The sequence below is a fragment of the Pygocentrus nattereri genome, chromosome 1 (genome assembly GCF_015220715.1).
Source record: "Pygocentrus nattereri isolate fPygNat1 chromosome 1, fPygNat1.pri, whole genome shotgun sequence".
NCBI classification, from domain to species: domain Eukaryota; kingdom Metazoa; phylum Chordata; class Actinopteri; order Characiformes; family Serrasalmidae; genus Pygocentrus; species Pygocentrus nattereri.
Window position 1 is genome coordinate 35,101,867 of NC_051211.1, and position 12,758 is coordinate 35,114,624.

The 12,758-nt window shown below is 38.2% G+C and overlaps 1 protein-coding gene across 1 annotated transcript in view; it reads left to right on the top strand.

Annotated features, from left to right (window-relative positions):
- The window catches only part of lamb1b (laminin, beta 1b), a 54,547-nt gene that overhangs the window by 19,037 nt on the left and 22,752 nt on the right, over positions 1-12,758 (top strand). Inside the window, exons 10-20 of the mRNA XM_017696941.2 lie at positions 1,072-1,248; positions 2,212-2,324; positions 2,438-2,517; positions 3,758-3,893; positions 5,520-5,678; positions 5,782-5,903; positions 7,200-7,320; positions 7,441-7,630; positions 8,990-9,133; positions 10,648-10,879; positions 11,928-12,091. Coding sequence (XP_017552430.1) covers positions 1,072-1,248; positions 2,212-2,324; positions 2,438-2,517; positions 3,758-3,893; positions 5,520-5,678; positions 5,782-5,903; positions 7,200-7,320; positions 7,441-7,630; positions 8,990-9,133; positions 10,648-10,879; positions 11,928-12,091 — 1,638 coding nt within the window. The remainder of the gene's footprint in view (positions 1-1,071; positions 1,249-2,211; positions 2,325-2,437; positions 2,518-3,757; positions 3,894-5,519; positions 5,679-5,781; positions 5,904-7,199; positions 7,321-7,440; positions 7,631-8,989; positions 9,134-10,647; positions 10,880-11,927; positions 12,092-12,758) is intronic.

The window sequence follows — 12,758 nt, forward strand, 5'->3', positions numbered from 1 at the left end:
AGATGTGGGTTAGGTTGAAGTAGATATATGCACAGGAAGTGTATAAAAAAAATCAAAAGTGTCTAAATACTTATTTACGGTCACTGTAGAATTATGACAGAGAGCCATTTGGATTTATAAATGGTTCCTTGCTGATTAAATGGTTCTTCTGTTTGAAGAGCCTTTTAAAATGTTGTTCTGTATAGCACCTAAAAGAGTTTCACTGCTGTCTTTCTAGCACATTTTGCTGAGAGTATAGATTAGCTTTGTGTTCTGATCACCATTGCATCATTGACCATGGTGCATTACCAGAAAGAACATCCACAAGTATAAAAAAGCAAAAGCAAAAAAGCAGCAAAAATTGAAATGTTGATCGTACTGTATCTGTCAGCATCAGTGATTTTCTAAAAATAATTTAACGCATTGTCTACAGGGAGCACAAATAAGGCATTTGTCTGGAAAATGTATTGCTGTTTCTATTTTTTTAGGTAAACATATTGGGAAAAAATGCAACATAAAATATGAAGTGCCATAACCTTTTTACACATTTAAAGCAAATAAACAGTATTTGTGCAAATTTTGCAGAAATGTAACACATCTGTAATGAATGTGTTAATAAAGCCTGTCATTACATACAACTGAAATCAATTATATAATTAAGTACATAATTCATTATGCACTTAACTATATAACTGATTTCAGCTGTATGTAAGAGTTTGAGTGCCCCGGGCCAAATGGCAGGTTTTATTAACAGATAGATCGAAACCTGCCCTTTTGTCTTCTCTCCCTTTGTTTTGATGTCAGTGACATATTTCCTTCTGCAAAATAAGGCTCTATACACAACAATACCTTTTCATCAAATTTAAATTTTAATAAAATATCACCTCTACTTCCAAAAAAAACCGGGTATGTACTGAAAGTTTAGAATCAGAAACAGACTTTTATTATCACACGCAATGACGGTTCCTTCTTAGGGTTAATGAATTTAGATTTTTATTATGTTTAGATTGGTTTCATAATAATTTATTAGCGTGTGATTGTATTATATCATGCATTTGCGAGTTTGTTTTGTGTGCTGGTGTGTGCTTGCAGCATGTGACTGTGACCCCCTCGGCTCTCTGAATGGCGGTGTGTGTGACAGTGTGACAGACATTCTGAGGGGTATGGTTGCTGGACAGTGTCGCTGTAAGCCCAATGCAGAGGGAGAGCGCTGTGATCACTGCAAACAGGGACACTATGGACTCAGTGAAGATCCACTGGGCTGTCTGTGTGAGGAGAAAGATACACACACACACACACACACACACACACACACATACACACACACATAGAGGTATACATATCTGACTTTAAATTTTTCAAAATGTCTGCATCTTTAAATCATTAAGATGTAAACAAAGTCATTCAGAGTCGTTTGATGCAAAATGCACCATGGGGCAGTCGTGGGCTGGAGTTCAGGGAACCTGCCCTGTGACAGGAAGGTCAAGTGTTCGATCCACTGCGCTGACAGTCCATGACTGAAATGCCCTTGAGCAAGACACCTAACCCCTAACTGCTCCCCGGGCACTGCGAATAGGGCTACCCACGGCTCCGGGCAAGTGTGCTTACTGCCCCCTAGTGTGTGTGTGCTCATTAGAGTGTATATGGTGTTTTACTTTTACTTACTACTAATAAGGGTTACTTAATCTTAATGTCAGAATTTTTCACAACAGTGGTGACAGGAACTAGACATCTGAAGTGTTTACGTTTTGAGATGAGGTTCTGGTCTAAAATGTATTAAATGTATTTTTAAAAACTTTCTTGGTGCATATAGGGTACGGATGTGGCTAAATGTGGTAATTTATAAAAGAATCTTAAATATAAGAAAACTTTTTTTTTGTTTTTTTGTCTGAATAAAATTCCAAATGTGTCACTTCATAGTTGGGATGCCTTTCACTATCTTTCTAAAATGTGGAAAAAAAAGTCAAAATAAAGAAAATCTTTCTATGGTGTGTCCAAAAATACCAGTAATAAATGGCCAAATACTTTATTGAAAGTGATTAAACATTGATTCTAACACTCCAGCTGAATTGCATTTGTTGCATCAGAATACACAGTGTGATGGGCACAGACACACAAACTCATAAAACAATGTCATGTCATAAAATAATGCAGCTGTTTTCCATCATTGTTTTATAAGGGCCTTAAACTGTGGAAGACTTGCTGTTTATTTTTACATCTGTGTGACTCCAGCGTGCAGCTGTAATACTCTGGGTACACTCCCTGGAGGAAACCCTTGTGACACAGTCAGTGGAAACTGCTTCTGCAAACGCCTGGTCACTGGCCGATACTGCAACCAGTGTGCGGTGAGAGAACACTTTTTTGTGTCTGTGTGTGTGTGTGTGTGTGTGTGTGTGTGTGTTTGCGTGTGTTTGGGCGTATGTTTAATCACTACTTTTTCTCTTTTTTTCTCTCTCAGCCTCAGCACTGGGGTCTCAGCAACGACATGGATGGCTGCCGACCGTGTGACTGTGATCTGGGTGGCGCTTTGAACAACAAGTAAGAAAGTTTGGACCATGCATGAAGGTCCTAGTCCTTCCATTCTAACATCCTGCAAGTTTCCATCTTTATTATATACCATGCATTGCCCCTGTGGTTTTCAAAACCCACCACCACCTTATCTCCTCAGCCCTCTCTCAGTCCTACCTCTGATCATCATGGAGCAGTGGGAATTGACATCCAAGCTAACATGCCATTCTTAAATGGGGGTTCCATTGTTTTTTCTAAATTTCTGCATTCATTCACAGAGATTAAACACAATGTCATTCAGAGAGGTTTGATGTGAAATAGTTCATTGAAGATGAAACTTAACACAATGGTGGTGATAGGAACCGGTCTGTACCACAAATACAGTCATTTATTTACTATCCAAAACCACCAGTAAACCAACAAGTTGTTATATAGAAGTTGTTATATATAATGTTGATGACGTTTTTTGGGGACTATTTAGCTTTAGAGCACCTGGCAAGAATCTAATCTCAAAACTAGCATAAAACAATGTCTCAGGCATCAATATTGTAAAGTCTCAGGCATAATATTTGTAATCATCTCATGTAATAACTTTATGTGGGGGAGAAAGATACTAAATTCCTCAGTTGGCTGATTGCTGTCACCACCTCTGTGAACAATTCTGATTCTGTAAGTTTCTCTAGAACACAGAATTTTGCAAATCTTAAATCATTTGATTATGCACACATTTGAAAAATCATTGGAATAACAAATTGTTCATTTAAGAGTGACAGATCATTAAATAATAAAATGTATTATTATTTAGTCAGCCCAGACTGATACATTCAGTGTTTAAAGTTTGCATCTTTAGTTTTGCACTGGATCTATGAAACCAATGTTGCACTGCAAACAAATTCATTAATTGCATTCATTCATTCACTCGTTCATTTTAAGTTATCAGAAAAATAAGTGTGTGTTAAATTCTGTTAACATTTTTGAAGAATAAAAAAATCTTAAGATAAAACTCCAAATCACTGTATACAGTGTAGATAACAGTATACTGTACAGTGTCAGAAACTATGTAAGTAGCATTTGAGATTCCTTAACAAGTGTAAGGCAAGTGGCATGCAGTTTTCACACTGCTTATTGATAGATTGTATTTTGGACGCCACAATAAATTTCCTGAAAATCTGACCATTTTTCATTTCATCACCCCTATCTTTGTCTAAAACATCATTATCTTTATCATAATTGCCTGCAATTGTGTCTCACGCTCTTTCTCTCTCTCTAGTTGTTCTCCAGTGACAGGGCAGTGTGTGTGTAGAGAGCACATGTTTGGCAGGCGCTGTGACCAGGTGGAGTCTGGCTATTATTTTGCTTCCCTGGACCACTACATCTTCGAGGCTGAGGATGCAGCATTCCAACCAGTAAGTCTCACCACAGAGATTCTGTTTCTTGTTTTTTAATCAATGGAGAAGCGGCTTAGAAAATGGAGAAATGGATGTTTTATAAGGCTTTTACCTTTACATTAAGGTTACATTAAAAAAGGAATAATACTTTTTAAATAAAAAATACTATTTTTAACAGGATTTAAAATGCCCTTTATCATACATTTTATTCCTCCTGAGGTCCACTTTTTACTGCTGTGTCTTTGAGACTGACATATGTCAGTCTGTACTGCATAGTGTCTGACTGTCCTGCATAGTGTCTCAAAAAAGGAGTCCGGTCTGGAATACTCCTTCAGCTTGAATGAGTGGAGCTAGACCACTGTAGGTTAAATAGGTGGAAATGCACTATGTTGCCAAAAGTATTTGCTCGTCTGCCTTCACACTTGAGTGACATCCCATTCTTAATCCATAGGGTTTAATATGATTTCAGCCCACCCTTTGCAGCTGTAATAGCTTCAACTCTTCTGGGAAGGCTTTCCACAAGGTTTAGGAGTGTGTTTATGGGAATTTTTGACCATTCTTCCAGAAGTGCATTTATTAGGTCAGACACTGATGTTGGGCGAAAAGGCCTGGCTCGCAGTCTCCGCTCTAATTCATCCCAAAGGTGTTCTGTCGGGTTGAGGTCAGAACTCTGTGCAGGCCAGTCAAGTTCTTCTACACCAAACTCGCTCATCCGTGTCTTTACGGACCTTGCTTTGTGCACTGGTGTGCAGTCATATTGGAACAGGATTGGAACATATTGGAAGGTCATCCCCAAACTGTTCCCCCAAAGTTGGGAGCATGAAATAGTCCAAAATCTCTTGGTGCTGAAGCATTAAGAGTTCCTTTTAAAACACTATACATAACTATTTATGTCAGCATTCTTAAGACGACATTGTACTGATATCAGGTTAAATATGCCTGGAAACCACCCCCTCTTCGCTCCATGGCATGGATAAGGTGATTGATGCAATTATGTATAGTGTTTAAATATGTTTAGTGCTGTAAATATGTTCAATGTTTATTCTTACTATGTCAGTACAATGTCATTTATTTCATAAAACATCTTATGTCAGGTTGCGAGAACCGACATAAGCACTTAATAAATGTTCAAGTAGTGCTTCATAAACACATTATTCAGTGCTTATGAATGCGTCATAAAGCCCTTATGTAGGTAGCCTTCAAAAAAGATTTCAGTAATTGCATGTTTCCTCTTTGCAGAGATCTCAAAAAAGTTCTCTCTGTGCTCAAATGTATCAACATAACACTCATTTTATCTGCATTTGAATTAAAGACAGAACTCATAAGATAAACTTTCAATCGTCGTCTGTTACTGATAGCCTTCTCACTTTTGATGCTGTAAATAATTTATAATATGCAACCTTGTCCAGAAGTATCTCATATGTCCTTTTTTGTCTATTGTTATTTCTCCAAAGGAATTTTAGGAGAACATCTGTAACAAACATAAGTTAAACATAGTGAGAATCATTTTCTAATTATTGTCTAATCATTGTCATGAACTGTCTAAGATCAGTATTTGAGAAATAAACTTTTCTTCTGGGATAAACTCTGCTGTCTGTTAGAACAATGGATGTGTTTTTCCAGTGTGTAATGATTGTCTGACAGGAGGTGAAGGTGGTCCCTAGGCCGCTGCCTGTAGATCGTCAGCCCACCTGGACTGGCGTTGGCTTTGCAAACGTGCCTGAAGGAGAAAAAATCAGATTCACCATTGACAATGTGCCACAGTCTATGGAATACACCCTGCTGATCCGCTACGAACCACAGGTAACACATGTGCAGTTGCTTACACTCTCACATTCACATGCGCAGTATGGTTGGTGTGCTTCTAAGAGGTGATATCTTTTTGAGGCTACGTGTGTGTTTGTAGTTGCCAGATGTGTGGGAGCAGGTGATGGTGGATGTAGTGCGCACTGGCTTTCCCTCACCATCTGCACATTGTTCACCTCCTTACGCTGACCAGCAGAGTGTTTCACTGCCCCCAGGATACAGGTAGTGTGTTTGCATGTGTGTGAGCTGATCTACAGCCTTTTATGTAACATAGTCTAGGTTGTGTATGTCATAATCTTGGGCTGATAACTGATATTACTGAGTATGAGAATAGTGTAAATTAAGTTAGGTATTAGGCCAGTTATTGCTCTTCATTCTCTTTCATGTGCCACATGATTTTCTTTAATTGCTTCACTTTTATTTAAACCAAAGGAATCCAGTCTTATCCAGAAAGGGCCAACATGGCTTTGGGTTTTCATTGCAGCCAACTAGGGGCTCATCTAATCAACTGTTAAATACTAAGACTAACAGATTAAGTGGGATTGCGGGTGCTCCTGCTTGTTTGGAATGAAAAATGTCACAAGTAAAGCACCTAACAGTACTGCCCAAATGTATAAAACACTGGGCATCCGTTAAAGATGTGTTTTTTTCAGTGTTATCTATGTAGGCTCATTGAACATGATTTACGTGACTGTAGCAGAGCATCGTTCATATGGACAGTGTGTTGATCTTGCATGGTCGGGTTTGTGCTCTCATGAACTGTGATGGCACCACTTGGACTTCAACTTGGTGTCAGGGATGCATTGTAAAAGCTAGGGCTACAGGTTATAGACTTACAGATGTAAATCATTTTTACAGTGGACAGAGCACTAAAACCTTTGGCACATGAAAACTGAAACTGCTTTTTCCGTTGTCCATTGGTTCAGTACCGAAAGGCTCCGCTTCTATTGGTACTCAAGTTTGATGTCAACTGGACCAATGATGTCCAAGGAAGTTTTTTATGTATTTGCTAACACTTACAGCTAAAGCCAATGACAACTTAGCAAACTCTTTGCTCTGGATGATAACGCCACCAAGCAAGATTACATGACTAATAAGTACAAGATTGTAAACTGAATGGTATATTAATGTGTTTCTAGAATGACTTTGTAAATAGTTAGCTAAGGTGATGTAAGCTGGTTATAAAAGCTAGTAATGACCTAATGGCATTATATTGCTACACATTGTAATTACAGTATGCCTTACAATGTATTACAAACACACGATTCCATCAACAATGTGTCACAGTTAAAGATTGAACTGTAACAATAATTTAGCTTAGAATACCTTCATTCATCAAAAACACCCAGAGAAACATTAATCTGAAAATGAGTGTTTACAGATGCTGCTCACAGCACGCAGTTCAAACATTGGTTAGGGGGCTCATTGCCAAGATACATTTTTGGATAAAGATTATGAAATGCTATATTGTGCAGAGAAGGAAAACCTGTGCATGTGTGTGTATGTGTGTCTTTGCAGGTATGTGGTTCTGTCCAGACCACTGTGTTTAGAAAAAGGTCAGAAATACACAGTGGAAATGTTACTGGCCCTTTATTCATCAAATGATCTTCATCATCATCCACACATGCTCATCGACTCTGTGAGTATCCTTGTCTCAAACACACACACACACACACCACGTCTGTCATAGTTTGTGCGTCAGTAGTGGGTTACCCAACCACTCAGCGTTTAATCTTAGCATGACCTGTGTTGTGTGTAGATTGTGCTGCTACCAGTGGTGAGGGATTTGGAGCTGTTCTCTGGGTCACCTGACCGACAGGCAGCCTGGGAGATGTTTCAAAAGTACCGCTGCCTAGAGCGAAGCCAGAGTGTCCAGAAAACCCCTATGACTGATATCTGCAAAGAATACATCTTCAGTGCATCTGCCCTGCTGCACCAAGGGGCTATGGGTCAGAACACACACTTACACACTGTTCCAGTACACAAACATAGACAAATGCCTTGATACACTGTAATAACACTGGAAACTATCATACAAAAAGATCCACCATCTGCTCTGCAACTTTTAAGCTACACTTGTTCTTGCTATGTTTTGGTAGTTTTTGCTGTAGGTTTAATAAATTAAAAAGTTGTTTATAGCTGATAAATAGCTTCTTGTTAAAAATATTGTTAATGTAGACGTCCTTTATTGTTACTATGGCCTGTTGTTATCATTAGGATATTAGTAACAATATTAGCCTTTGTCTTTTTGTTAGCGTTCATGTAACCACAAGGTCAAAGTAAAAGAGGTTTTAAGCCCTCATACATGTTTCGGGAGGGAAGGTGTTCTGGCGGCGGAAAGCTGCAACACGACTTTATCTGTTTAAAAAGCATAACCATGGTAAAAAAGAAAGAATTTTCTGAAGCCACACAGCATATTTAGACTGACATTAAAATAAAGCACAAAGAAATCAAAGAAGACAAATATGATTACTTTTCTACATCTTAAGGCTACAGATGGCACATTTTTTGATGTTGAAATTACTCCAGCAGTTGTGATAGATAGAAACTATTGTCAATTTATGATACTATCGTCAGTTGGCTCAAGCGCACCACCATCCCACGGGCGTCTATTCACTTTTTCATGTCTCCCTTTCTCACTCATTATCACTCTCTTTCGTTATGTAATTCATGTATATTGCCAGTGCAATATTTAGAATTATCATAGTAAATATTTAGTGTTTTTATGAATCAGTAGAGAAAGATGTAAACACAGTCCTTTTAATGTCTAAAAATGAACCAGACAGAACCCAAGAAAACAGCGTCAGGGGATAAACACAGTTCAAGGTCAAATACACTGTGATACACAAAAGATGGGACAGGTAACCAAAATCTGAATCTGAATTCAGCACAAATAAATATTCACAACACAAGCAGGTAAATGTAAGTCCAATTCTGATTAACCAGAAACCAAGAAAAAGGAAATATAAAACACCTCAGAATGAAGAAAAGCATAGAAAATGTTAGTAAGACCTCATCATGAGACAAAACAGCCAGCCTGGTATTTACAATCCATGTAATTGAGAAATATCATAATTCAATCATCCAGTGGCACTGACTGATGAGGGTGTGACAATGTTATAAGACAAAAAACTTTAATGAGAGTATTGATTATGTTTTAGTAGCATTAAGAGTTATAGGAAATATACTGTCATGAAATAGGAACAAACCAAGTGTGAGTCACAGTCATAAAGCTGTGTGTATTTCTTTCTTTCTTTCTCTCTCTCACTCACACAAACACACACACACACACACACACACACACACAGAGTGTCAGTGTGATCTGAGGGGCTCGCTGAGTTTGGTATGTGACTCAATCGGCGGGCAATGTCAGTGTCGGACGAATGTGATGGGAAAGAAGTGTGACACCTGTGCTCCCGGTACCTTCCAGCTCGGACCCTCCGGCTGCAGACGTGAGTATATGTACACTGTGCAAATGTCTTAGAGATCTAAACACATTGTTGAGAATACTCATAAATATAGTTAAAAGAAATAAGAATTTCTTTTTTGAAAAAGTATGTGATAATCTTATCAGTTAGTTTGATTGATTAGCCAAACCAGGTATTGGGTGGTAACCACAATAATACTGGGCTGCCATAAGGAAAGGTTTTGAAATGGTTAAACAAACATAATGACACACACAACATCACTACTTATTTTACTTATATACATGTTAGTTGTATTTATTCTATTATTAGTTTGTTTGAAGTGGTACTCAAATCTTGAGGCAGGCAACTCCTTCTTGTCTAGTTGATAATACCGCAATCTCACTCTGCCTCCTGGTGATCATACAGACAGTGTTTATACAGAATATCTTGTCTTCTGTTTGGTTCTTCAGGCATCTTATGACATCTCATGCTCATGAATACTCTGATTGTCTCCTTCTATCTTGTTGCTGGCTGTCCTGTTCCTCTTTGGTCTTCAACTGTTCCAAGCATAACTGTCTTTTACAATGAATTAGTTCTTTTCATAACATGTCCAAAATAAGAGCATCAGTTTGGTTATTTGGGTTTCAAGTGAGAGGTCGAAGCTTGATTTGGTCAAGGATCCATCTGTTTATTTTCTTTGCTATCCAATGTGCTCTCAGAGGTCTTTGCTAGCACTAGACATCAAAGGCATCAATACTGTTCCCGTCCTGCCTTTTTATAATGCAGCTTTCACATCCATAAAGACCACAGAAAAGACCATCGCCTGGACAGTTCTGATATTTGTAGTCGCATACCAGTACATTCGAAGATCTTTTCAAGCTCCTTCATCCTTGTCCTTGGCTGCTGTATAACTTTGTTGATTCAAATAGGCAAACACAGTCCACTACTTCTAGATCTTCACCAACAGTGGTAAAGTTAGCAACTCTTCCCGTTATCGTAACCATTTCTTTTATTCAGCTGAAGACTAATCCTTTCTCTCTATTCTTAAATTATTATAAGGGCCTTCACATCTTCCTGATTCCTAAGGTTATTGATGATAATTCCACCAATTCTGAATCTCTGATCATCTTCCCCTCAGTCCTGCATCTCTTACTCAGTGGTACATGTATGGTGATAGTGTGCAGCCTTGTCTAACTCCTTTGCCAATGTGGAACCAGTCTGTTTGTCCATTTTCTGTCATGTCAATACATTTTTGAACAGTAGTGTGTAATATTTCATATACAGGGTGAGTCAAAAGTCACAGGACACTGTTTTATTTTATTTTTTATGCTGTCTCCACGATGCGGTGCTGAAGGTGGTGTTTGTTGCGGATTTTCTCAGCATACACAATTATTTTTAGATAAAAGTTGATAGTAAAATAAAAAATAAAATAAAAAAAACCTGTCCTATGACTTTTGACTCGTCCTGTATAATAACACTTCATGGGATATTTTTTATTTTTTAGTCATTGTACTGTGCATTACACTGATGTGTGTTTTCTGACATTTCCTCTCCTGCAGCATGTGAATGTGACTCGTTGGGCTCACAGAATGCCTTCTGCCATGCCACCACAGGCCAGTGTTCATGTTTACCAGGTGTTTATGGCCGTACCTGTGTCCACTGTCTGCATAACCACTGGGGCTTCCCTCACTGCCAGCCATGTTTCTGCAATGGCCACAGTCAACACTGCCACCCACATACAGGACAGTGCCTGGAGTGTAGAGACCACACCACTGGAACCCACTGCGAGAGGTATGGGGACTAACCCTAGAGATATTACAGGATGTGGAGAGTTTTAGCGTTAATTTCAGTGGAATTTACTCAGTGATTCATGTACTTGTTTTGGACACCAGCATCTTTGCAATAACAATAATTTACATAGTCTCTATGGACTTCCTTCCAGAACCAGAATTTGAGCCAAAGTCATACATTTCATGGCTGACCAAGCTAGAAACACAGGCTCATTCTACCCAGCAAAAAAGTGTCTTGGCAGGTGTAATTATGTTAAATATAGTTAATACATCTGATATTTCTCTTTTTAAGACAGTTGTAAGCTTATGATTACATAACTTGCTTCTAGACATTACGTGTTTTCAGTGATTTAAGTAAGTCAAATTATCTCCTTGTATTGCCAGATAATTTGGCTAGTTTCAAGTGTATTTTTTATAACAAAATATAAGCAAAAAAATCTACCAATAAAAAAAAAATCTACCAATAAAATTAGATAATTGAACTTATTACAATCACATAACATCAGTCTAGAAATAAGTAAATAATCTTATGATAAGCTTACAACAAATCTGAGAAATATTACATATATCAATAATATTTTTTGCAGTGTACCATATTAAACAGAATGTCAAACACATTAAAACAAGTGCATTCCTTAGTGTTATATGTATAGTGAAGTGGTATGTGGTTTTGGATGGATTGTCACCTTGGTACTTAAGTAGTTATGATGCATTGCACCATGCGTGACCAGTGAGGTCCAACAAACAAAGAACTACTTAAAAATATATATAGAGAGATATATAGAGATAGAGAGTCTGCAATGTTTGGGGGCGGGGGGGAATAGGCTAAAACATCAGATGCCTGGGGTATAAGCTTCCATAAGCTATGTTAGTCTCATAGCCCCAATAGAAAAGTAAAGATGTATATGTGGGATTGGGGGGAGGGGACGACTATTCATTTAATGTGCCATACTTGCAATGCAATGCGTGATTTATTGCTGTACACATCATTTTGCTGTAAAGTCTTTCACTGCTCTCTAGTATTGGTGACAATACTTTCATTTCACTAGGTGTGAAAATGGTTACCATGGCAATGCACTGCTAGGCAGTGGAGAGCAGTGTCGGCCTTGTATGTGCCCTGATGGCCCGGGAAGTGGCAGACAGTTTGCTGACACCTGCTACCATAAACTCAACTCACTCCAGCTCGTCTGTGTTTGCAGTCCAGGATATAAAGGTAAAGACACACCTGCCTGCTGTGTGACATGATGCTAACCTGGTAGCCAAGTCATGCACCCATTTTAAAGTGATGCTCTGTGTTTCAATACAAAGCTCTACTATAGCACCTCTGCCTTTATTGTAATTATACAATCGTAATTATACATTACGTTATTGTATTGGATTTTTTTTTCAGGAGCTTAAATGTCTTCAAACTCTAAGAGTTCCACAATAGCTCATAATATCTATATATTTGTATATATTATTTACATCATACACATATATTATTCATATTATTCAGTGTGGTTTTACATTCAGCAGCAAACATGGTAGAAATTTAATCATGGAGCTAATAATGTCACAACTACCAAATACAGACATACAAACCCATAAGCAGTGAAAAATGGGACAAGTTCAGAAGCCAACCCCTTGTAGATGGTTCAGAGGCTTGGAACATTTAGCTTAGAAAATGTAAAACATTTAGTTATTTTAAATGAAATTGAAGCATTATGGTGCATTCATTTAGGGAAACGGGTAATTGTTGTAGAACAAAAGGGACCAATCCTGGTCCTGGAGATCCACCACCCTGGAGAGTTCAGGTCCAGCACCCCTGTGTCTAATTTTCAGATGCCTGAAGGCATCTATTAATTGGATCAAGTGTGTTATAAAAGTGGGATTGGGTACCT